General features: G+C 44.7%; 1 protein-coding gene across 9 annotated transcripts in view; it reads right to left on the reverse strand.

Moving 5' to 3' along the window:
* Positions 1-25,888, reverse strand: part of SH3KBP1 (SH3 domain containing kinase binding protein 1) — a 324,749-nt gene that overhangs the window by 151,581 nt on the left and 147,280 nt on the right. For all 9 annotated transcript variants that reach the window (XM_026480216.4, XM_057310446.1, XM_044377583.3 and 6 more), the window contains one exon: positions 7,480-7,583. In XM_026480216.4, coding sequence (XP_026336001.1) covers positions 7,480-7,583 — 104 coding nt within the window. The remainder of the gene's footprint in view (positions 1-7,479; positions 7,584-25,888) is intronic.

The raw sequence follows: 25,888 nt of genomic DNA on the forward strand, positions 1-25,888 counted from the left end.
AGGGAAATTATTGACGAAATCATAGACAATTTCTATTTAAGACTTCAGCAAAGTCTGCCCAATGAGACAGAGCCACATCCATGATTCGCCTCACAGTAGAAACGGTTTTTGGTAGGGCTTTTCTCGACATCCTTCAGCAACGTTTGACAGTCCTGTCCTTCAAAATTGCTACGGTCTAGTCTACAGGTTCCCACAGTCCTAAACGACTTTATGCTAAGACCTTACTATCATTCCAACTTGAAAATATGAGCAAAGAGTAAATCCAGCTAACAAGATAACTTTTCTGATGAATCAAGATCCTGAAGCTTTGTCCCCCCACTCTTCACAGGTGGGAAAATTATCTATGGCGTTGTGTTAATCTTAGAACACCCATACGTAAGAAACCTTCAAATGGGGGTATTCCTTTAAAAGTTCAGTGTAGGAGGGGCGCCTGGGTGTGCAGTCGGTATCCTGCTTCTCCCTCTCCCTCTGCCTGCCGCTCCCCTGCTTGTGCTCGCACCCTCTCTCTCCCTGACAAATAAATAAAATTGTAAAATCTTTTTAAAAAAAAGTTCAGTGTAGGTCCCCCTGCTTGTGCGCTCTCTCTCGCTCCCTGAGAAATAAGTAAAATTTTAAAATCTTTAAAAAAAAAGTTCAGTGTAGGATGCACCATCACTTATCTCACCTGCGTTTCATTGCTGGGGCCGGCTTTTGCTTCCAATATGCCACACCCGCTGCAGAAGCTTCGCAGGTCATCCCTGACTCCAGAGCAGGGCTGTACCAACACCCTGTCCTCCCCTCTCCAGACTAGCCCGGCACCTTTCACAATATTCCCTGTGCTTGCTGAATGAATCCAAACACCTCTCACCTTCCCCGTGCCTGCGGTTGAAGTTCTTCCTGTTCTAGGAAGCATCTTCATCAGCTTCACTGAGTGCCTTTGTTTTTAAATTCCTTCCTCATTTGTCAATGCCATCGTTCGCCACTCTTGTACCATCTCGGGTTCTTAGTTAGCTTCTTAGCTGTGCATACCTTACCCTCCCTGACTATACTGAGCATGTTTCAAGACAGAGATCCCGTTCAATAAATTTCTGAATATCCATGAACAAGTTTCTGTCACAGAGTAAGCACTCAAATATTTGATAAATCCCACAGCTATGCAAATCTCTTATAAATACATTTCAACTTGCAAATATGTTGTGTTTATACAGTTGTAGTCTGTTTTGTGGGCTGATGACGCTAATCTAATGACCTTTCCTTCTAATCCTGGTTTCCCTCTCCTTAACCCGCTCTGTCACCTCTGCAAATTACATCATCAGACATGTCTACCCAAAATCACTGGAAGAAATGACTGTAAAGCAGCCTAAGCTCTTTGGATTATCACATTCTAATAAACAAAGTTTTATATTAATGTTATCTCTTTTTCTGAAAAGATAACAAACCTTCTAAAGCAAGGGGTGCCTTGATGGGTGAGAATTTAGGTATGCTTGGATCACCTATTAATTAATCAGCTTTTAAATGAACTTGACTTCTCATGGGCAAGCATAAAACAAAAGGCAAGTCTGAAGTTCTCGCACCAAGAATAAAATGAGCATCACCTGCTATTTGGGGTCCCTGGACCCAGTTCCAATGCGTGTAGGGGGTGAGGGAGTTTTCCCCACACCAACAAGCAATTCTTCAGACATCAGCTGGGTGTCCTACCATGTAACTCAATTCTGACACTCTCTACCGAGGGACAGCTGCATATCCCACAAATTAAGAGCTCGGGCCTGTGAGACTGCTCTGTTCCCTGCCACTCCTCCCCCCCACTGTAGATGCCAGTTACAAGTCCAGGTTGTCACCTATTCTTCTGACCCACTGGCTATAAATCAGAGGTTCCCGTGATCCCCTCCTCATGTTCAATTAGTTTCCTAGAGCAGCTCACAGAACTCAGAGAAACATTTTACTTACCAGATTAGTGATTTATTAGAAAAGGAAGTAAATTAGGAACAGTCCGATGGAAGAGATGCACAGGTCGAGGTGCGGGGAAAGGGCGTAGAGCTTCCATACCCTCTCCAGGCACCACTCTCCACGCACCTCCACATGTTCGCCAGCTCAGAAGCTCTCTGAATCCTGTCCTTTGGGGTTTTTATGGAGGCTTCATTACATAGGCATGGTTGATTAACTCACTGGCTACTGGCAACTGATTCGACCTCCAGCCCCTCTCCCCTCGCCAAGGTCAGTGGATGGGACTGAAAGTTCCAACCCTGTAACCGTACTGTTGGCTCCACTGGCAACCGGCCCCTTTGCTTAGGTGTTTCAATAGTTACCTCATTATCATATGGAAAGACACCTTTATCACTCTTTAAGGAAGTTCCAAGAGTTTTAGGAGTTCTGTGCCAAAAATGGGACAGAGACCAGATATATATAGTTCTTATTATAATTCACAATATTGTAACTGCCCATCCATACCCACAAAGGTTGTCTGATTGAGTTAAACTTCTGAAGAATTTCAATAGCTCATTTAACTCAAACTGAGAGAACCAAACCTGCTGTTGTGGGTACGAGAAGATGCCTAAGTTTCTTTTTTTTTTTTTTTAATTTTTGGAACTTTTTAATGAAAGTATGACATACATCCAGAGAAGTGCAAGAACTTGCACCTTTCAGGAAGCGAATATACCCAGCACCCAGATCAAGAAACAGGACATATATAACCAGCACCCAGACGTACCTCCAAAAGAAGATGCCTAAGTTTCTTAAAAGCGCAAGTTACCATCTTTGCAAACTATAAGGCCAGGTCAGGCTTTAAATCTGAAATGAAAGCCATTGGTCTCCAGCGAGCCTTACTAGGGACCATTGAAAAATACCTCAAAAACAAACCACAAGGAACAAAGAGAAGCAAGAATCTCAGAATATTCTGTGGGCCACCATTCAGACTGGTGGAGACCAAGCTCATCCGACACAAGAAGAAAAGTGGCTCATTTTCCAGGCTCTACATAACACAGACAGGAAAACAAAGAGGCTTCAGTGCACTTTTCAAAAAAAATGGGCCAACAAGCCAGGTTTGAAACTCCAGAGGCCCTCAAATGCCACTATTCCTGACAAGCTTGTCTATATGCCATCTCTGATCTTATAATTACAATTTCACCTGCATTGATCAGTCCTCTCCACTCTGGACAAAAAAGACACAAGTGATTTTCTTAAAAAAAAAAAAAAAAACCCAAGAACTCAGTCTGCTATTTTTCCTTTCGAACTGGCATCCCAGTTCTTTTAGATTCACAGAGATGAATCTAATGATGAGAGCAGAGTCCCTGTCTCTAGCCAGGAGGCAGAGGCATGCTCTGTGCTTTTCAGAGGAAGGTGACTTTGCCAGGTGCACTCAGCCCCGACAGCCGTGCATTCCCATTCCTTCTCCAAGCCACCCTGCACAGGCCCATCCGGGCTGAGTGCTAGGGGCTGGCAGTCAACTCCTGCCAGATGGGGGTCAGGCTGCCTCTACACAAACCTAAGTCAGCCCGCTGCTCTGTTAGCCCACCATGTGGTTACGTGGCTCAAAAAATAGGTAAGTGTGAAGACAAAGTTAGTGGTGACAAGGGATAATGGTGAACGATGTGAACGTTAAAAAAGAAAAAAAACCACAACCTGCTGCCAAATTCGGTGTGGATGAGACAACCAGAAGAGATGGGGCGGTGGGGGGCAGTGGACTGCAGAACTTTCTTTAGAAGGAGTGGGTACTACGGTTGCTTCCCTTGTGTTGTTGTCAATCCATTTTAAAGAAACTGATGGAAATCATGAAGGAGGCACTATGGATGCAGAGAGGATGGAACTCAAACCAGCAAACCCATATTTAAGGAAAACGCCTTGACCCTATGAGCTTATGGTGACAAATGGCAAATGAATGCACATTTTTATATTTTCAGGCAAAATTAAATAAGATATCAATTATCTTAATTAATTTGTCTTAAATAAGATATATATCTAATGTAATTAATATATATAAAATATCATGTTTTAAGATTCTCTACTTGATCCATACCTCCAAAATCCTCCTAAGAGTTGTCTGGGTTTTTTTTGTTGTTCTTTTGAGGTAAGGGGTGTGTGTGTATAGCTTTGCAATACTGTAGGATCAATCCATTGATCAATCAATAATATAATATATTTAGACACACATACACGATATCATCTGTTATATTTTTATTGCCCAATAGATTGATTGGTTTCATAGTCTTGCAAAGCTAATACTATGGGCTTACCTCAATCTGTCTCTGTGATTGAAGAGTTTTTATTGATTTGGTATGTTTATTTTTAGTTTTCAGTGGAATGAGAAAATACCCACTGGCATTTATACATCCATTATAAAAAGGCGTATTTTATATTATACAGTGACAATAGCCCAATATCTGCAATATTACAAGTAAATTGACATAATGGGAAAACTCATTTTTGATAATATAGTTTTTAAAATACGGTTTGAAAGGCCAACCTCTATGTTTTGTTTTACATAAATATCCTAGGTTACATATTTTTCCTTTTTCCTTTGAGAAGCAAGCCCATCATGAAGCCTGGCACTGCACTGGCTGTGAATGAACAGAAAACTGGTCCTGCTGGTGACGGGGACATCCTACATCATCTCAGCGTGAAGAGTAACACCTGCGATCCCTCCTCTCCTTCAGCAATCCATGCCCCTGCTTTCCCTACAGCCAACGGGCAGGTGAGGGTGGGCACTATCTCTCAGAAATGTGTTAATAATTTTCCTTATCTTGATTCGTATTTCGTAAAACATTACTACAACATTAAAGGAAAAACTGTCTTCTGTGTCACAACCATTTTCAACTCTTGTTCCCTTACGGTCTTCAATCACACGCGCGGAGATGAATTTTACATGGCTGTGTCCTACTGTATGCAATTTTGTGTCCTGATCTGTTCATTTATTTTGCAAAAAAATCTTTTCATACTTCCATTTATTCGCTTACTTATCCAGCAAGCATTTATTAAAGTACATATTAGGTTTCAGGCACTCTTCCAGGTACCACGTATTTAAGATAGACCAAAACCAGATCCCTGCTGTTGAAGAGCTCTCAGGTTAGCAGAATTTAACAGAAAATTACATAGCAGAGTATTGTAATAAAATACAGATGGAAAGACCTCTGGGTTTACCATCTTAATGTCTTCACAATCTTCTAGCTGAATAATATCACTTAATTCACATAACTATTTTCTCTCAATTATTTTTCATTATCACAAGCAATTAACGTGTTTCACATATTTTTTTCTGTTAACCATTTTCTTTGGAAAAATTCCTGGGAGTGAGATTACTGGCTCAAAGCATGTTAATTCAGATTTTTACAGCTCTTGCCATACCCTGCTAAATAGCTTCATATTAGGATCATAAAGATATACGAAGTCACCACTTCTTGGCATTACCAACGGCCTTACTGTAAAATGTTCTCTTAGGATTCTCAAAAGCAACACCCATTATTGTCTTAATTTGCATTTATTTAATTAATAGCAGGGTGGAACATTTCCTCATGGTAAAGATTTTTCTTTCCCTTTGCGGGATTTGTGTTTATGGCAGATTTATCTAGCCTTTATCGTTGTCATAGTACCCTCCTAATATAATTTCATATGTGATATATATATATAGTAACTTTTCGTGATCATTTATTGCAAATGTTTCTTATTTGTTGTTCTCTGGTTTTTTGGGTTTTTTTGTTTTTTTTTTAGCTAAAGTCGCTTCAAATTATACCAAAATTTTAACTCTTATTTTTTTTTTTAATTAGTCATGCTGTTTATTATTTCCTTTGGAATTCTTCCATGGATTCGCTCTTAAGAAATTTGTCCTTTTACTACTGGCATAAATGTTCTACTCTGCTGCCTGTTCATGTTTCACTCATTCAACTTTCCACAAATGTCTCCTAAGTGCCCTGCTTGGCAACAGGGATACAAATCGATGAATGAGTGACGCCTAGGTAGTTCAGTTGGTTAAGCGTCCAACTCTTGATTTCAGCTCAGATCATGACCTCGGGGTCATGAGATCGAGCCCAGAGTCAGTCAGGCTCCATGTTTATTCTCTCTCTCCCTCTCCCTCTGCCCCTTCCCCTGATTGCTTGCACACACACACTCTCTCTCAAAAAATGATGAATGACATATTAATACAAATTCTCCAAAACTAGGAAATAGGTGATAGGCGTTGTTCTGTGTCCTCCCAATGCCACACTGGGAGTCCCAGTAGCTGATTCTCCAGAGACACCTATCTTTGTTTGACACCCTATTTGCTATTTATGATTCCGTTAGTGCGGAAGTTAACTGACAGAAAACCAAAAGTGATGAGAGTGATTCTGTTCAGATGGCAATGAAAATAAATCCTGACTGCCAGACATACACGTGCCTTATCCCCTAAAGAGACAACCTGGAAGGTTACAGCATATCGCCCTGTAGGATACCATGTAGTTCTGCATCTGCTTTAGCAACCTTCATCCTGTATTTTCTCTTTCAGTCATTACAAATACTTGGCTCTTCCCCAGTTCTCTTTGAGCCAACCGTACCTTCTTGCAGATCCCCTCGTTAATGAGTTAAATAAAACTCTGACGCACCCTCACTTTATGTTTGTCCGAGCATCATGGAATCTGGTGGCTAGCATCAGCCCTGCTACTTAGACCCCCGCCACAGTTCACTTAATCCCGTCCTTGACTTCTAGCTTCCTTTTTTTGTAAATCATGGGTTTCTGTAAGGTCAGACGGTACTCATGAAACCAAAGCTATCGGAGCCCTGTATTTCTATATACAGACACATGTGTTGAATCAGAATGAATGATTGGGTTCTAAGTCTGAAGCCCGGGATTGCCCAGCCTGAGAGGCCCGGGCCAGTGCGTGGTGGGCCACTCCACTAGGAGAGCTGCCCCGAGGGCCCAGGACCGAAGCAGCAATAAGGGAATGCGGTGCAGTGGAGAGAGCAATTGGTCTCCAGCCAGCTGGACCTGGCTCCAACTCTCAGCCCTGACTCTTCCAGGGTCTTTTTTCCTTCTTCTAGGGCCTCTTGAGCCTCTTTTCTCATCCACAAAATGAAGTGCCTGTAATGGGCCACCCAATGGGCAAATGTGTAAAGAATCTTGTCACGCCTGTCACATACTAGTCTTCTATAAATGTCACTTCTTTTCCTTCCCCTTGAATGCACAGTGTCCCCCATGATGAATACGGAACTCACCCTCTAGAGATGGCTCAGGGTCACTCTGGAGAGCCAGAGTCTACTGGCAACTGAAGCAGAGGAGAAAAGCTGTGGCAGTGGGCTGGAACCTCAGAAGCGCCTAGTACACTGTGCGAGAAAGCCTGGAATTTCAAATGGCCCACACCTGCTCCTAATGGGCTTGGCTGCATTCCTCCCTGGGAACCCATTTCCTCCGAGGAGAGACTCAGCCAGATAGTGTCTAAGGTGTCTTTAAGCTCTAACATCTGCCACAGCAAGGCCAACCAGGGGTGGGTCTTGACCGCCCACGAGGTCACTCACTCAGCCGCCTGGCACACTTACCTCTCCTACCACCTCTATGATGTCGCCAACTTTCAGCTCAAGCTCATCGTCATTCTGGGGCAGGTAGCTGAATGCCACCTGGCAGCGGCGCCTCCGTCGCTCACCTGAATGGGAAAAGCAAAATACTTAGATATAGCTCTTGTCTCAAACCTAGATTTTAAAGAGAGGCTTCCTAGGCATGCAGGCAAATTAAGCTGACTTGTCTCAAATATGCTCTCTGGGACATGGCTAGAGGCACAGCAGCCCTGGTCTCAGAGAGAGGCGGGAGAAAGCAGAGCAATGCTTCTTGGTCTTTAAAAAGCTGCTGGGTCAGAAAGGCATGGATATGAGAAACCGATCCGTTGGCGCAGAAGGCAAAAACCCCACCCCCGAAGCGCTGGAGCACAGTGTTGCCTTAAACGCTTTTCCACGGATGGGGCTTTGTATTTGCTGCTGTCGAGTTTTAATGAAAGCTGATGTGATGTAGTAGAATAAAAAGAATGGTCTGCTTCTAATGCTAGCAAGGCAGAGGAAATTGTTCCCAAATGTGCAAAGGAAAAGATAAAGTAGCCTGGCCTTTTTCTTACTAATCATCACCCTTTCAACATGCTGGAACTCAGGCCTGATAAGCAAAGGCTAGTTAGACTGCAGCCTGCCCTTGGTGCCATTTCAAATGCCCCATAGGGGTTCAACAAATCCACTTCGGTCCTCTTCCCTCTGTCCCAGGGGACCCATTAGCAGGATCCCTGGCTGCTCAGACAGAGCCAACCCAGGCAAATCAAGATAAGAGCCAGGACCACACTTCACTTGACCGGAAGACAAGGACTCAAGGTCACAGCATCTCGCTCACCCAGAGCGGCCTGACTGGGAGACCCTGGCTTAGAGCTGGTTCAAGTACAGATGCAACTGTCCACACCACAGACATGCACTGGAGCAGAAAGAACATGCATGTGGTACATGGGATGGGGGTGGGGTAGGGAGACAGATAGGCAGCAGCGGAGGCCCAAGCCGGGGAGAGGTGGATAGCAGAGAAGAAGTGAGACACGCATTGTTCCGAAGTTTATTGCTCAAGGCTGACCACCTCACATTCTTCCCTCCTGCTACCACATGGCCTAGAAAACCAAAGGGATCAACGACTTCAAGGAAACACATTTAGAAATGCTGGCATTATTTTTGGATACTGCCTACAGTGACTCTTTTCCTTTTCTAGTCTTTTCCCTGAGAAAGCAAATCCCTGCAGGAGTGCTCCCAGGCCACATTAAGGCCCCCACGCAGCATGGCATCATACAAAGGGGAAGGTCTTTGCTACATCTGATGGGCTCACTGATCAATATGTTTCAAAAGCCAGTGGCCTAGTTCTCTCTGCTCCATTTTTCTCTGCCTGAACCTCACCACAGAACAACCAAGTTGAACAGAAGAAAGGGGGCAGAGGTTCAGAATCAATATCTTGTCTAATCACATCTCTGGCGACTATACAAATATACTCCACCCCTTCGTGCAAAACCACAAGCCGCCTGGGCCTGATGAGATGCAGAGCTCTCGGGCCAACTGCCAGGTGCTGACTGCACTGTCCGCAGGTGGCACAGGGCGACCCACAGAGGGCCCGGCTCTCCCGGGCAGTGAGGGCGCATCCCAGCTGGCTTCTCCCCGGGGGGAGTGAGGAAGAGTGGTAGTCCGGGGCCAAGAGCTTTACCGTGATTCCACGGTGTCCGATGCAACGGGAGGCAAATCCAGCACCCTGTTGTAAAGGGTACAGATGCCTCATTCTGGCTCAGAAGGCCAAGACGATGACGACGGGGCGATCTCGGCACCCACCTCCTCCTCCCTGTGACTCCCCTGCCCCCATATACACCTCTTAAGATGAAGTTCTACTCTGAATCGTGAAGCGCTTTATTTGCTAGATGTTATATTAGAAGCAAACTGCACGTACAATCCAAACACAGAACAAGTAAACATGACAAATCTCTGAAACCTAACATTCACAAGCACAGAAGCTACCAGTCCTGACCAGAGTGACTTGAAAATAACACCTGAAGACCCAGTGTTGGCTGAAATCATAAGACGCAGTTACATGTAAGTTCGTGTCTTCACAAAACCCTCTGTAAAAAGCAGCATCTAACCCGATGCTATGCAAACGGTGAAAGGGAGAGTGATGTATTCTTCAAGGATAGACTAACACCGCAGACTCAGGACCTGGAACAGAATAATCAGGTTTCTCTTGAACCAAATCTCTGCCTATAAACCAAATCTCTGACTTCTATAAAGCCCTGTCTGGTATCAGGAAGAATGACACGTTTACTAGTTTCTGTCTGCCAGGCTAATCAATAGTTCTTAAAAGCCTCTAAGAAGGTCATTTCATCGGTGGCATAAAGTCCTATCAAACACATCGCCATCATACAGAACCAAGAAAAGTGAGCCCCACAGCAGGATATGCAGAGGTCGCTGATGGTAAAGGCCACCTGACCTGATCCCGGGCAGAAACAGTATTCCCTCTGGCACTGGGCTAACTTGCAGTCTTTTCTAAAGCACTGCCGGTATCCGTCATCCAATCTCATCCTGACAACCACATGAGTTAAAAAGAAAAAGAAAGGAGCCAGAATGAGCAACCATTTTGCAAATGAGAAAATCGGGGCGCAGTGACTTATCCAAGGACACCAAGCTCATGAGCGGCAGTATCTCCTCGGCCTGAGTTCAGAGCTCTCCTCCAATGCTGGAGATTCCACGATTCTGTTCACATCTTGTCCCACATTCTCTGCAATTTGTACTTAACTGCTTTGTGCGACACTGTGTAACAGCCTCAGGTTTTCACCCAAATTCCCGGACTGCTGTTTTTCCAGGCCTCAACTTCTGCACATCACCGTTCCAAACCTGTTTGCCAGATCTACCCAATCTAAAACCCAGTTCAAGGTGGGTGGCCGACGTCAGGAGACATGGCATTTCAGTTGCCTCTATCCATCCAAAACGTAAGGGAGATTAAGGATGTCATTGGCCATTTTCCCCCCTCCTGGCATTTCACTGATGTTTACTACTCAGTCTTGACCTTCCTTGTGGAGGTATGTAGACAACAATGTCATCTCCTTTCAATAGCTGGTATAAACTGGAGAAAAACAAGGATGACTTGCCCAAGGCCATGGCTTAGAATCCCTGAATTTGATCTACCACATTCACACCCACAGCCCAGTCCACATGAACTCAAGTTTTCACACATTACTTTCGGCTTTTTCTCTACGGAATAAACTGAGTCTTGAAAGAAAGTTAAATGCATTGGGATGCCTGCGTGGCTCAGTTAAGCGACTGCTTTTGGCTCAGGTCATGATCCCAGGGTCCTGGCATCGAGCCCCACATCAGGCTCCCTGCTCTGTGGGGAGGCTGCTTCTCCCTATCCCTCTGCCCCTTCCCCTGCTTGTGCTCTCTCTCTCTCTCTCTCTCTACCTGTAAAATAAATAAATAAAATCTTTAAAAAAATTTAAATGCATTTGCTGATCATGGCCAACAAAACAAATCGATATCAGAACAACTAGAAAGAGGAGAGAACATATGTTTTTCCTCCTTCATGTCAGGGCCATTGCCACCATCCTTTGTCACTGTGTGTGTTTTCTAGGCAGGACCACTTAACTCCCGAGACATAACCGCAAGAAGTAATACACACAGGTTTTACGGACATACACGCTAATAAGAGGTGCACACAGCCTGCCAAAAAATGTACGGACAACGCAGACTTCACAGGGCATACCTGACATGTCTCTCCTTTATTGCCATGCTGTACGATGGCCACACAATACACACGCCTGGCCACGCGTTCACATGTCGGAACGCGGGCACACAGACGCCAAGGCAGGCACGCTCGCAATGCCCCATCAGGCCTCGTTCATTCCTGCCTTTACATTCATGACCAGCTTTGCGTAATAAAATAATAACAGTTAGCATTTATTGAGCACTTATTGTATGCCAGAGACTGCTAAGTACTGTATATGTATTACCCCACTTAATCCTCACGCCGAACCCCCTTTTAACGAGCAAGGAGAGACACAGAGATTGAGTGTTTTACTAGAGGCCTTACAGCTCGAAAGTGGATGCAAGTCCGGAGCCACTGCCTCCCACATCTGACTATTCTTAAAAATTCTCAGCTATGGGTCTTGAGATTGCAGGAAAGACTCGCTGGGCCAACGTGGGACATGGTTAAGATGTGAAACCAGGAAGTGAAAAACCACAAATCAGGAGCGTTTCCTTACAGCTGCTGGATACTGAGGCTAGAGCTGCTGGATATTTTAATGAAAGAAAACAGGCTGGAGGGGGAGGAAATGAAGTCCACTCACACTCTCTAAAAATGACAGAGCAGAAACTATAAGGGTGCCGTGACCCATCCTTAGAAACAGCACACTCGTCTATATTTTAGTGCCTTCTAGGGTCTTACAACATGTGAAAACTTTACTAGGCCAATTCATTCGATGACCACAAAAATATAACAACAAATAATGCAGTGGTGGAAGAAGTCTTTGGGTCAACTGAAAACTTTTAACACTCACAGAGCCTATATATTTTTACATCTCATATCCCCTAAGACAGAACACCAGTACAACTACAAGGGTCTAAATCATCTGAGATTTTCAAGGAACCCACTAAGTTAATCAAATGGATCCTTGCCACATGCTTAGGGGACATGGCGATATCCTGAGATCATACTGCAAGACAGGAAACATTGATAAAAGTCAAGGAGAAAATTAGAAGAAGCCCCTAATTTTGTTTCCAGGGTTACTTCTGACATTTTCTCCAGACGTGGCCTGGGGACCACCTGCCTGTGTCAGAAGGATGAAATGCAGGGCAGACCTATGGAACTGTACTCTCTGGGGGTTGGGGTCAGTGACCTGCATGTGAGCTCAGCTCACCAAGGGATGCTACCCACAAAACTCTAAACCTCAGTAACAAATCAGTGCCGCTAATTACAGGTGACAGTGGGTGACAGTGGATGACAAGGAGAAAACACTTTGTGGGAACAGGTGATCTCCCTTTAGAGGACTCTGACCAGTGGTTCTCAATGTTGGCTGCATATTGAAATCACCTGGGTAGCATTCCTAATCTAAACAGCAGTCCCTGAGGGACTAGGTCTCCACAGAATCATGGCTTCTTCCAGAGCTGGGACAAAGAGAACACAAAGCGAGAAGAGAATATCCACTAATGCTAACATCAGTGAAGTGCTCAAACACTCGGGTGGTAATTTCAAAAGGACACAGAGATCAGCTTGACGGGGCTTCCACTGGTCAAATCTGAGACAGTAACAGCTTGTACTGAGGGTTGTATTATCACTTATTCATTTCCAAAATAATTGATGAACCCAGACTGACAAGTTCAATAGGTAGTGAGGTTGATAGCTACCTAGCTAGGTGAACGGGTAAGATCAGACAGATAGGGACAGGGCAAGAGGCAAAAGCTCTCCTTTAGAAAAAGAATGTCAGGGAAGCCTGGGTGGCTCAGTCAGTTAAGAGTCTGCCTCCAGCTCAGGTCATGATCCCAGGGTCCTTGGATCGAGTCCTGCATCAGGCTCCCTGCTCAGCAGGGAGTCGGCTTCTCCCTCTCCCCACTCGTGCTCTCTCTCTCCTTCACTCTCTCTTTCGAATAAATAAATAAAATCTTTAAAAAAGAATGTCAGCTGATAAAATGAGAAATGATAGAAACAGACAATCACCATTTTAAAAGCATCATAACAACCACTGATTCAGAATCAATGGTTGCTAAAAAAAAAAAAAAAATCACTGGTTGCTAAAACCACTGGGTGAAAGCTTGTTGGGGATCAGGATATGTAAAGAGTCTCCGAGTATCTCCCCACAGATCATTTATTAATTACAAAAGGAAAATGGTCCTCTTAGAATGGAGAAACCGGACAGACACAGTCTTAAAGCTCACATTGTCAATAATGAATCTCCTCATGTGACATACGAAAAAAGACTTAACATCACCTGTAGAATGCTCCTGCCCCAACATTTAACCTACATCTGACTGTGAGAAAACAATCATGCAAATCCAGAATGATGAGTCTATAGAAACTGACCTGATTTTTTAAAAAATCTTTCTTAAGTCACTATCACAAAAAATTTTTTTAAAGGCTAGGAAACTGTTTTAGATTTAAAAACAGTAAAGAGATACAACAACTAAATATAATGTGATCCTTAACTGCCCTTGGGGTTTTTAAAAGGTTATAAAGGGCACTGTTGGGAGAACTGGGGCAATCTGAATATGGACCAATACTAGATAATACCATTATATTAACATTATATTTCCTGCATGTGCTTACTCCATTGCAGTTACAGAGGAGAATGTCCTTGTTTGAAAGTATTTAGGGATCAAGTGTCCTGATATCTGTAACTTACTTTCAAATTGCCTAAGGAAGAAAGGAGTGTGCATGCGCACGTGTGCATGCACCCACGTGTGGGTACGTATACACAAATAGAGTGAGAAAACGAATGTGGCAGAATGCTAATAATGGGGGAACCTAGATGGGTGTTCATTGTAACACTGTTACAACTTTTCTGTACATTTGAAATCTTTCTAAATAAAAATTTTAGGGGGGGAGGAAAAATACAGATGCCCAGGCACCACCCCTTATCAATGGTCTGGGGTGCAGTGGTCTGGGCATCTGTATTTTAAGAGCTCCTCAGGCGAATCTAACAAATAGTCAGGGTCAAGAGACATCTAGACAGATTGGTTGTCCAAAAATAAATGGGACTTTCCAGGAACATGCTATATGGGTTCTACATTCAGCTTCTTCTCCCAAGAGGGAGAAAAATCAAACTCATGTGGCAATATTAGGCTAATACATAACCCAGATGAACGGTGCCATGCTGTGATTTCTATTTCACGGAACTTCAGAAAAGTCGTACCAAACAGTTTCTAGCTCTGAAAGTGCGCTCCTGGGAGAGTGGGGGATGGAAAAGATGGTGGTCTCTTCTATGATTCATTAGCCATCACTGCTGGGGGTGCAGCAACTCCCCAATTTACTGAGCACATTCCAGATTCCCGAAGAGTCTGTTCTTGAGTCAGAAACCTCAATTTATGCAAAGGGCCATGTTTCCTATTTCAAGATGGAAAGACAACACAAAGTAAACTAAACAAATGTGGAGAATCACCTCTTTTACTCAAAACATCCAGTGGATTTGGGGTGCAAGGGAAGAGAGAAAGCTGAATGACTTATCTTGCTGGATCCAGCATCACACCCCTTGCTGGGAAAATTCCCACTCCTCATCCTGTTTCAATGTAACATAACTCAGAGGAAGAGGAGGACACTTCAGAGGTTGATGACGTGCCAGAAATTGAGGAACTTGCGGATCTTTCTTGCCAAACCCCTCTGGCTGTGACTGGTCTGTTACAGTGGAAATGTATGGTATTTAATTAACCAGCACTGTTTGGTCCCTGGAGATGAGCCTCCTTGATTCTCTTCGGGCTGCATATAATCAACATCTTTGCATGGCAGAAAACAGTAAATCCATTTGCCTACTACTTCAAAGGGTTGGTTCATTTGAAAAGAGGTTATACCTATGCCAGTGCTCATTTGCTCCCAATCCCACCAGGATACAGGAGGGAAATGTAGAATCAGTAGGGAACCATTTATTAGGGCCTCAAAGCCCTGGGGGTGGGAAGGGAGGCAGGTAAAGTCAAAAGTCGCATAAGGAAAATCCACTGAGTCCTGCTGGAGATGGAGACAAACATTGATGAGGTGTCTGCCATGTGCCAAGAACCAAGCTAGGCACGTTACATGCCTTCCTCAAGTTCTTGACTGGCCCTGTAATGTGAGGGATGCTGGTCCCATCTTCATGAATGGGCACAGAAAGCCTGGATAACTTGTATGAGGCCCACGCATGAAATAAGTTGTGGTCTACAGGCCTCTTCTTCCATGAATGCAGGGTAATACCAGGAAGGCAGATTGGGGGTGCATTTCTGGGGGACTTTGGATGATGAACTAAGAATAAGAACTTGCCCAGAGTAGGTTTCTGGACAGAGAAATGACTACAAGATATGATGAGAACAGTGCTGTAGGGAGAAGCAGCTGGTGTCAAGGGTGCAAGTGGGCTTGTGGGAGGGAGCCTAGAAGCAGGCAGATAGCCCAGAAGAAGACACTGAGAGACAAAAGTCTGAAAAACATGATGGAAGGAACCATATACCCAGGGAAGGAGAAGCAGATACACAGTCTCCTCATCAGTTGATGTGTTTCAGTTGCTCCCTTTGGGGGCCAATGACCCTCTCTCACTTGTCTTTGATCCCCAACACCTAGCTCAGGGCCTGTTAGAGCAGACACTCAATCCATTCTTGATGGATCGATGGATGAATGAACTAATGAGTACCTATTCCACATTCTGTCTGTGGGTCACTGTTCTGGGAACAAAAAATTTTTTAGACAGTCAGAGGGATGCTGGAGAAGGACAGAAAGGGTAGAGGGAAAGAGTTAACACCTCAACCTGGTATTAAACAGGGCACCCATCCACATATGCTTAAAAGCCAATGCCGAAATGGTTAAGATGCTAAATTTTACACTGTATGTATTTCACTACAATTTTTTTTAAAAAAGCCAATGCCACCTTGAATTGTCACAGCTATAGGGATAGAAAGATGGTGGCTCATCATCTTGCCATGGTGTCCAAAGTGCCACATTCTCCAACAGTGTAGTCTGAAGCATCTGCGAGGTTATTAAACAATGCCTGATATACTCCTAAATGCTTTCTTCTAAGTTTATGGTCCACTGTCAATCATCCATACCAAATGACAGAGCAGGGATATATATCTGAGCAAGAAATTACATATATTTGATTTTAAATTTAGTCCCATTAGAAGAGAAAAAAAATAGCTAAGTAGGGAGAGATGTATGTTTAAGAAGGTTCAGGGCAGGAGTGTTTCTCATAGCAAATGCATATATGCCCAGAGACCCACACAGGAAACATCCTGAATGTCCACTGAGAGGGAATGGCCGCATGGTATATCCAGGCCACGGGAAACTAAGCAGACTTTTACATCGAGCAAGCAGTTCTGCATGTACTGACATGTAAAAGGTGTCCATAATACATTCAATTAAAAGAGCAAATCACATAATGTGTGCGATATGCTCCCAACATTGTAAACACATACACATTCCCTCCTTCCCTCTGTATCCTCCACACTGGACTCTGATTTACTCCTATCACCCAGAACGTAGTCACAGAGTATGCACTCAAGAAATGTTTATTAACGAATAAATGGATTCATCCAACATTCTAATATGTGAAGGCCTGATAGAATTAAATAAATGAAAGAAGGGGTGTGTGTACAAGGACACAGTCATGCAAGCACAGAAAAGGGTATGGAAGGGTATGCCCCAAATTAACAGTGGTATTTTTGGAAAGGGGGATTAGGAGAGTGCAAAGAGAGACTCACATAAATGTCTCTATACATCAATTTGGTTTTACAAAGCATGTGTAATAATACACCATAATAATTTTTTTAAAAAATCATTACAGTTGCCTACTAAAATAATTATCATGCATTACGACTTAAATTTTTTCTGATTATGCTTTGATGACATTAATAGTAAAGTTAGCTCTTATTCTCCAGGTAAATAAATAAATACCATTTGAATCAGACGGAAAGGTGGTGTCACAGGCTGAATGTCAAGGGGAGTCTCAAGTGGTCGTGGCTGGTCCGTGAAGACGACGGGAGCTGTGAGCCAGGAAGCGGCTCCAGACCTGTAGCCACACTACTCAGTACTCTGATCAGATGCTGTTACAAGAGCTCAAGGAGCCCCTCACATCCTACCGGTTATGGATGCAAGCTCATTTTTCCTGGCCTGACCAAGCAGACCACACAGCCCAGATGGCCGTCTCCCTCCCAGAGGCAGGGGCCGGTGGGGGTTGGGGGGGAGGCCCTGTGTCCATCTTCTGAGCTTGCTCACATCACTCGCTCACAGGAACACACACACACTCAGCCATGGGGGCACCTCGTCTGGGCTCCCCCGCCAGCCACTGCTCCCCCCCCAGCACCACCCTCATCCCAGCAGATGCGAACCCCCGCTGAGCGGCTGTGTCTGTTTGCCTCCACCCCTTCAGCTCTGACACCTCTCGGCTCTTTCATGCATACCTTCTTCAACAAATGCCACTCATCTCCCCACACCCACACACACTCCTCATGACGGTTATGAGGATGCCATTTCATCACCAATGCCCACTCTCTCTCACTGATGCAGAAGCAGAAGGCGGGACACAAATCCCTGATCTAGTCCTCCCTCGGGCCTACAGGCTTCGCAGTCTAATGCCCTGTTTTAAAGGAGCCACTGAAGATAGCCTTAAAGTCAGTCAGTTAACATATGATCAAAGACATCGACTTTCTACTGCTAGTGTGATATAGAAAGGGGCCATCCATTAAGTAAACCGAGCTTCTGCAAAGAGATGCTGCCTCTGGATATTTTCAGTGTCAATGCCTGATACTCCCTGAGAAGCCACATCTATAATTTGGGTGCCAAGGGCACGAAGAACTTCTACCACCATAATGTCCTCACGCTCAACTACCTTATATAAATAGGACATGAATTAGGCCACGGAGAGGACACATGATTTACAGCCCATACATCCGGGGTCCACACGGATCGCACTAAGGCACAGGAACAGTGTCCTGGGCCTCATGACACAGGAGAGACATCCAACCTAGTGGAGCCAGCTCTGCAACTGCCTCGTGCTCTTTGCCACTTCGTGGCCCCTCACCGCAGTTTTCTTACCTCTTCCACTGGAACAATGGGTTCAGACCAACTTCACAGGTGGGTTTGCAGCCACCTGATGCCCTCCCTTTTCTCCACTTGTCTTGCCATTCGTGAATTTGTTAAAAGGCAGCCATGTTAATGATTTATGCCAGTGCAACTCATTTTCTTTTCACCATCCTTCCTTCCCTATCAGAGCAAGATAAAGGAATCCTACTGAAAAACACAGTGATGTCTCTAAACATCCTTCGGGTCTTCCCCTTTCCCTAGGCTGGTCGCAGGAGGTGGTTTTGGCCTTTCAGGATGCCCGTTAATCTAAATGAGCCAACCCACAGCAGACCATAGCAGGGGGATACTTCCTTAAGTGTCCCCGGCCTGACTGCCCCAGTCCAGGCCCCCATGTCTCTGGGGGATGGAGTCTGGTTGTTCAGAAGAGAAAATCTGATACATAAAGCACATTACTTTTCTCTGCTTTTTTTTTTTTAATGATTTTTTATTATATTATGTTAGTCACCATACAGTACATCCCCGGTTTCCGATGTAAGGCTCGATGATTCATTAGTTGCGTATAACACCCAGTGCACCATGCAATACGTGCCCTCCTTACTACCCATCACCGGTCTATCCCATTCCCCCACCCCCCTCCCCTCTGAGGCCCTCAGTTTGTTTCTCATAGTCCATAGTCTCTCATGTTTCATTCCCCCTTCTGATTACCCCCCCTTTCTTTATCCCTTTCTTCCCCTACCGATCATCCTAGTTCTTATGTTCCATAGATGAGAGAAATCATATGATAGTTGTCTTTCTCTGCTTGACTTATTTCACTTAGCATTATCTCCTCCAGTGCCGTCCATGTTGTAGCATATGTTGAGAACTCGTTCTTTCTGATAGCTGAGTAATATTCCATTGTATATATGGACCACAACTTCTTAATCCAGTCATCTGTTGAAGGGCATCTCGGCTCCTTCCACGATTGCTTTTCTCTGCTTTAGCAAGGCTTATTTTGGCAAAATGCCCAAAAGAACTCAACATATTTATAGAGTTTTGTTTGATCTACTTTTAAATGCTCCATGCAGAGTCATTCAAGTGAAATGAGAATACAGATTTTCAAAGGAAAAACTGAAGGAAGATTCTAAATATAAGTTATTTGTTGAGCATAAACAAGATTTCTCCCTTCTATCCAACACACTCCCTCTAACGCATCTATTTTTAAAGGCATTCTCAAACTTTGCTGCTGACGAATAGATCAGACCCCTAACTTTTACAGTTAAAGGGGGAGTGAGGGCAGGAAGGAGAGGAGGGAGGGGGAGGTGCACTTGAGCACACGCCCACAAGGAGGTGTAGCAAAGGTCTAGAAAATCCGAGAGACCCTCATCTGGGGGTCATCTCCCTTGCCTATGCTGAGAGAATCCTAAGGGGAAAGTACCTAGCACAAACAAATCTAGAGTTTCCCAGTTCTTAAAATTAGTACCCCAAACAGGCATTGTCCTGGGAGATTTAGAGAATGACAGAAAATTCCACATTTCTCTCTTGAGGCAGAAGGGGAAAGATCTTTATTGCAGCTAGTCAAAATGGTTGTTTTTTTCCTTCTAACCCGTACTCATTTTTAATACAATTTCCCTTCTCATCCCCATCAGAATCAAGAGAGGGGAAGCCTGGATGTTTTATGAATTTTCTTGATGCAAAGGGGGGTTTGCATCCCCACAATTCCTTCTTCTATATCAAAAAGCAGAGATTCTTAACAGGGGTTTGTGGACAGAGGTAATTCAGGGGTCTGAACATGGGTGGGAAGAAAATTGTATCTTTAATTCGACTATCCTCTTACTGAAATCTGGCCTTCCTTTTCACTATGCATATGAGGCAACGAACCATACTGGTATCGGCAGCACCTGTGGATTTTACGGGTTTGCTACCACGTGGCTAGATCTTTCATTTCTCATCCTGGTCACTGCAGTTATCATGAAATGTCATTTACACTCACCCTTACTTCAAAATTATGATAGCCTCTAGACCCACTGCTGGATCTTGCTATTTAATGCATCCATACAGAATATGTATTATTTATGTTTTTGCAGTATTTTGATAACTGTATTGTACTATAATTGGTTTCCTTTGCAATCCTATGGACTTTATTTTATTCATGTACAAACATTATCTGAGAAGAGGTCACAGGCTTCACCAGACTGACAAACAGATTTCACAGCAATTAAAAAAAAAAGCTAGACTCTTAAACCCTGTTTTCAAGGCTATGGTTTGCAAGGAAGCCCAAAGGTGCAAGGGGGGAGTTATGTATACAAAACAGAGCAGTAAACATAACATTTGGACTCTGTCTGTTGGAATGTTTCACAGGCTTTGGAGCAAGCACATCATGACAAAAGAACCACACGAAGCAACATCACAGGTCCTGATCCATGAGTAGCCATGCGGCACAGCCTTCAGGAGGCTGCATGCCAAGGTCCCTCTTGTTACCCAGGTCAGTGGCTGGCTGGAGCTCTGTCATCTGGCACCTTGACTCAGCTGAGCTCAGTGTCCACACTCCCTTCCATGAAGGCCAGGACAGCTCATTTGCAGGCTGACGCCTGCCACCACCTCAGTGTCCCCACTCCAACTGAGCCCTGCATTGCTCTCCCTTTGCTAGCTAGTGAACTTATGAAAGCTACTCCAAGGTCCCCCCCACCAGGGATAAAGTGGTCACTTGGGCTTCCCTGTACCCACAGAGCTTCATATACACCTCTGCCTCCCAGCCCTTTTCAGCTGTGCTATCATTTCTTGCCTGCCAGTCCCTAGTGCCTGCTGGGTGGTGAGGGCACAAATGTTCCGTGAAGGGAGGGAAGTTTGTGCCAGTGCTTGTAACTGCACAGGGTTTGCCTGGAGGGGCGGCCTGACTTCCACTGCAGTCCCATCTTTGCGGTGCCCCTAGAGGATGAAGGACCGCAAGGTCAGCAAGTCTAACTGAAATTGGAGGCATGTGACCAAGTCTTCCAAAAAAAATTTTTTAAATAAAAAACCCAGCAATTCCACTTTTAGAAAGTTATACTTTAGATAATTTACATGAAATGTACAAAGATATATCAAAATGTTCAGTGCTACATTATTCAGAAGAGTGAAAAACCAGAATCATCCCAAATGTCCTTCAACTAGGGGACTGGTTAGTCTACTCGTGGTATAACTACACGTGGACTCTTAACGAGGGACGTAGCTCTAAATGAACTGGTATGGCAAGATCTCCAAAATTCTCTTCAACCTAACATAACGAATTACAATACAGAATAAACACTATGATCCCATTAGTATTTTTTTTAAATACCAACATGTCTGTATCAGTATTTGGATTAGGTCATACTACCTGAAATTGACATTTTATGGTCAAATACCTGCAATATCTTCTGATTCATCCAAATGTATATATGTGGAGATCTGAGGAGATAACCATGAGCTAAGTCTTCTCTGGCGAGTGTGCATGGGGGGGCGGGGGTTTATGTGACTCTATACCCTGACTTTCCTATATTAAGTTTTTGTTTTGTTTTTTTGAAAAGGAGAGTGACAGCGAGAGAGGGGAGGGACAGAGGGAGAGGGAGAGAGAGGATCTTAAGCAGGCTCCACACCCAGAGTATAGCCTGATTGGGGGGGCACTCGATCTCATGACCCTGAGATCATGACCTGAGCTAAAATCAATAGTCGGACACTTAAGCCACCTCTAGACCCACTGAGCCACCCAGGCGCCCCATATTAAAATTTTACGTTAACCATGTATTATTTTAATACTAAGTCTAACTAAGAAAACCCAGGTTGAGTCTAAAAGAAAACTACAACTTAAATCTTAAAAAAAAAAAAAAAGGAGCAGGGAGGTCCACACAACACACTAGCACACAAGATCCCTTCCGAGGGGGCAAGTCTGTGGTCATCAGAACAGCAAAGCCCATTACGGGGTGAGGGGGCTTCCTCTAGGGGCTGTAAATTGTTTTAATGCCAAGGTCCTTCTGGGGGGGGGTGTCATCCAGAAAAGGACAGGTTTCTAGGTGCGAATGAGCCGTGCAGATAAAAGGACCAGGCGACTCTGAGGGAAGGTTTCTCAGCAGACTTTTTTTCAAGCAAACAGATTAGTAATGCATATATTAGCTCTTTGTTCAAAGCAAATAAATGTTTTTCTCATTTATGTAAGCAAGTCCTACATTGTTTTTAAGTACGGGAGAGTGGCAAAGGTGCATTTCAAAGATGGTATCTCAGACTCAGACTTTTCATTTTCCAAACTGCTGTACACCTTTACTCTCCCCTCAGAGGGAAGGAACCGAGTGTCATGGAAAGTGTAAATTCAGAAATTGTATATCTAGAAAATGTCAATCTAGAAATCTTGAAGCAAGAAAATGAATGTGGAGGGGCGCCTGGATGGCTCAGTCGGTTGAGTGACCAACTCTTGATTTCGGCTCAGGTTATGACCTCAGGGTTGTAAGATCAAGCCTCGCATTGGGCTTCGGGTTGGGCTTCACGTAAGGCTCTATGTTGGGCATGAAGCCTGCTTAAGACTCTCTCTCTCTCTGCCCCGCCCCCCACCCCACTCCTGTGTGCAGGCACGGGAGGGCAGGCTCTCTGTCTCTCTTAGAAAGAAAGAAAGAAAGAAAGAAAGAAAGAAAGAAAGAAAGAAAGAAAGAGAGAGAGAGAGAGAGAGAGAGAGAGAGAGAGAGAGAAAGAAAGAAAGAAAGAAAGAAAGAAAGAAAGAAAGAAAGAAAGAAAGAAAGAAAGAAAGAAAAGAAAGAAAAGAAAGAAGAGAGAAAGAAAAGAAAGAAAAGAAAGACAGCAGAGGGAAGGAGAGAGAAATAAACGGGCACGAATCCCTCCAACAGCAGCATTTTTTGTCTGTACTGCCTGCTCCAGCACTTAAAAATCTTTGCCCCAGCAGATTTTGTTACAAAGTTTTCTACAGATCACACATAAGCAAGTCTCCTTTTGTGAGATGAAACCTCCTGGAGGGCAGGAACAGGGCTTTTCTGCCCATCTACAGCAGGGGTTGGCAAAGCCGTTCCGTAAAGGGCCAGAGCATACATATTTTTGGCTCTGCAAGCCAGGCCATCCTGGTGGCACCTCTGTGACTCTGCTGGCAGAGAGCAAAAGCAGCCCCAGATCACGCATACACAAGGGGGATGGCTCTGTGGCAATAAAACTTGATTTACAAAAAATAAGCAGTACCAGATTTGGCCCATAGGCTGTGGTTTGCCAAACTCTGGTCTACAAGAGGTGATAAGGGTCTAAATCAGAGACCAGGGATGATTTTGTTGGTGTTGTTTTAAGAAGAATGAGACATCTTGCTAAGGTGGAATCATCAGCTTAGAAGTGACGCCCTCCTGGATGTCGTCCCTGACTGACTGCCTTTAAGGCAGCGTTAGGTGGCCCTCCCACCACCACCACCACCACCACAGGACGGCAGAGCACACCGCGCGTGACGCTCTCCTCATCCTGCCCAAGCTGTCTGGGACCGTCAGATTCTCAAACCCTAGGCTCCTGCGAGCAGACCTGAGGTAGCCTCCTTGGGGATTACCAGAGGCTCCCCCAGAGCCCGACCCCAAACAGTTCCTTAGTAATAACCTCAAAAACAAAGGGACGGACAACAAATGATGAAGGGGACGAAGAAGAAGGACAAGTTAAAAATGACTCTCCAGTGCTGATGGAAAGAAGTGAAGGTGGGGATGCCACCAGCTAAAATGTGGAAGAAAGCAGCAGCAGGAGTCTGACAGGCAGGAGAATCCACTGCTCAGTCACACGGGGCCAGCTAGGGACACAGTAGTGGCCTCCACCCCCGCCCCCAGCAGCCACTCGATGGCAGACCACCAAACTTGGTCTACGAGGCCCAGCCAGGGATGGGTACAGGGACGGGCAGGCTGCCCTAAGCCAGGGTGGCACAGTGAGAGACGAAGATGGGTCCACCCAGGGCATCTCAAAAAAGAGAAGCCCCCTGCCCTTTCCCCCACTAGATGTAACTGGGGAAGCCCATCGCTCTGCTCACTGCCCACAGCATAAAGCCGACTCCGTGTGAGAAGAAACCTGGCCCCGAGGAGTCTGCCTTGCCCCCAGACTTCTGCTGTGTAAGACGGACATTTCTTTATGACCTAAGCTGGGTTAAGCCAGGGTGAGTGCTACTTGAAGCTGAGAGACCACTAACCAGCACAGGGTGTCTGAGAATGGAGGTGAGGGGTGAGGGAAGCAAGGAGGGAGGGCTGGCCCAGAGGTCAGCTTTGGGGCTTGTATGCTTTGTGGCACTGGCTGAGCCCAGGGGCGAGTAGATACAACAGAAGATGCCCAAGACAGAACCATAAAAGCAGCTTACTTTTAAGAAGTTGGAGAAGAGGAGACAGCAAAATAAAGAAGTATAGTGGGGGTGAGGGGGGCAAATACAGAGGCACAGAAGGCAAAACAGATGTTTCCAGAAAGAGGCAGTAATCCAACATGCTGTGGTGGAGTCAGCCAGAGACAGCATAGAGGAAGAGGTTGGACAGACCCAGGTACAAACCCAAACTATGCATCTCACTAGAACTGTGGCCTTGGATAGGTCACAGAACCTCTCTGACCCTTGGTTTTTCTGACTGTAACAAGAGGACGATGCTACCTTTGGCTCAGGGCTGTAAAGAGGATTGCCTAGATGTCTCTACTGTAACACCCTGCACAGGGTGGGGTATGCTGACTTCATTTAGCCCAAATTCTTCACCCCTCTCCTAATCTTGCCCTTTGTCACCTGACTTTAGAATGCTTCCCTTAAAGACAGAGTGGGTTTCCCCAAGCCATGTGACTTATCTCAGAAAACCAAGTGGAAAGGAAGTAACTGTGCGCTGGTTGGGAGCCCAGGCCTCAGGAGAACTCGGATGTTTCCTTCTGCTCTACCACACCCCACCACTGCGATCCCGGAGCCTCTGAGACACACGGGGCAGTGCTGTCACCCTAGGCATGCGGCTGAGGGCAAGCCAAACGCTAGCTGACCTCCAGACGTAGAAGGAACCCCCAAATCAGAAAAGCCATCCAGCTAGCTTCCAGCTGACCCCAGATTCAGAAACAATAAATGCTTACTGTTGTATGCCCCCTGAGGTTTTGTGGTTGTTTGTCATGTAGCATTACTGTGGCAACAGATAACTGATACAATGCCTGGCACAGAAGAGAACCTCAAAAAATATTGAAAACACACATGTATGGAGGATAATGGCTGAAAATCTATTGTCTCGGTCTCCTGTCCTGTTGAGTGTTATTTCCCTTGACTGTTTCTCCACAGTCATTGAGGCCCAGAGGGTAAAAGAAGTTTGTAAAAAAACTTTTCTTTTCAGAAGTTTCTAGAAACACTAATTTTAAAGGACAGCAAGTTTATTCATTTCCTACTTGTTGTAGCATGTTTATCTTTAGCTAGCAAATGCAAATGGAAAATAAAGCAGAAGGAAAGCTCTCCTGACACAGAAGTCTCTCACCCAAGTCATCATTCACTCTTCAAAATGCACCCAATGAAATTGAGACACGGTAACACAGGTGACACGCCAACTGCAATTCTTCATTTTTGCAATCTCTTAGCTGATAGTGGGTAGAAGGGTATTGGGTATTTGTCATATTATTCTTGATCATTTTTTTATTGTGGTAAAAAATACATAATACCCAATTTACCATTTTAACCGCTTTTAAATGTACACTGCAGTGGCATTAAGCACATTCACATTATTGTACAACCATCATCACTACCCATCTCCCTCTTTCATC

Source organism: Ursus arctos, chromosome X (assembly GCF_023065955.2).
Source record: "Ursus arctos isolate Adak ecotype North America chromosome X, UrsArc2.0, whole genome shotgun sequence".
Lineage (NCBI taxonomy): Eukaryota > Metazoa > Chordata > Mammalia > Carnivora > Ursidae > Ursus > Ursus arctos.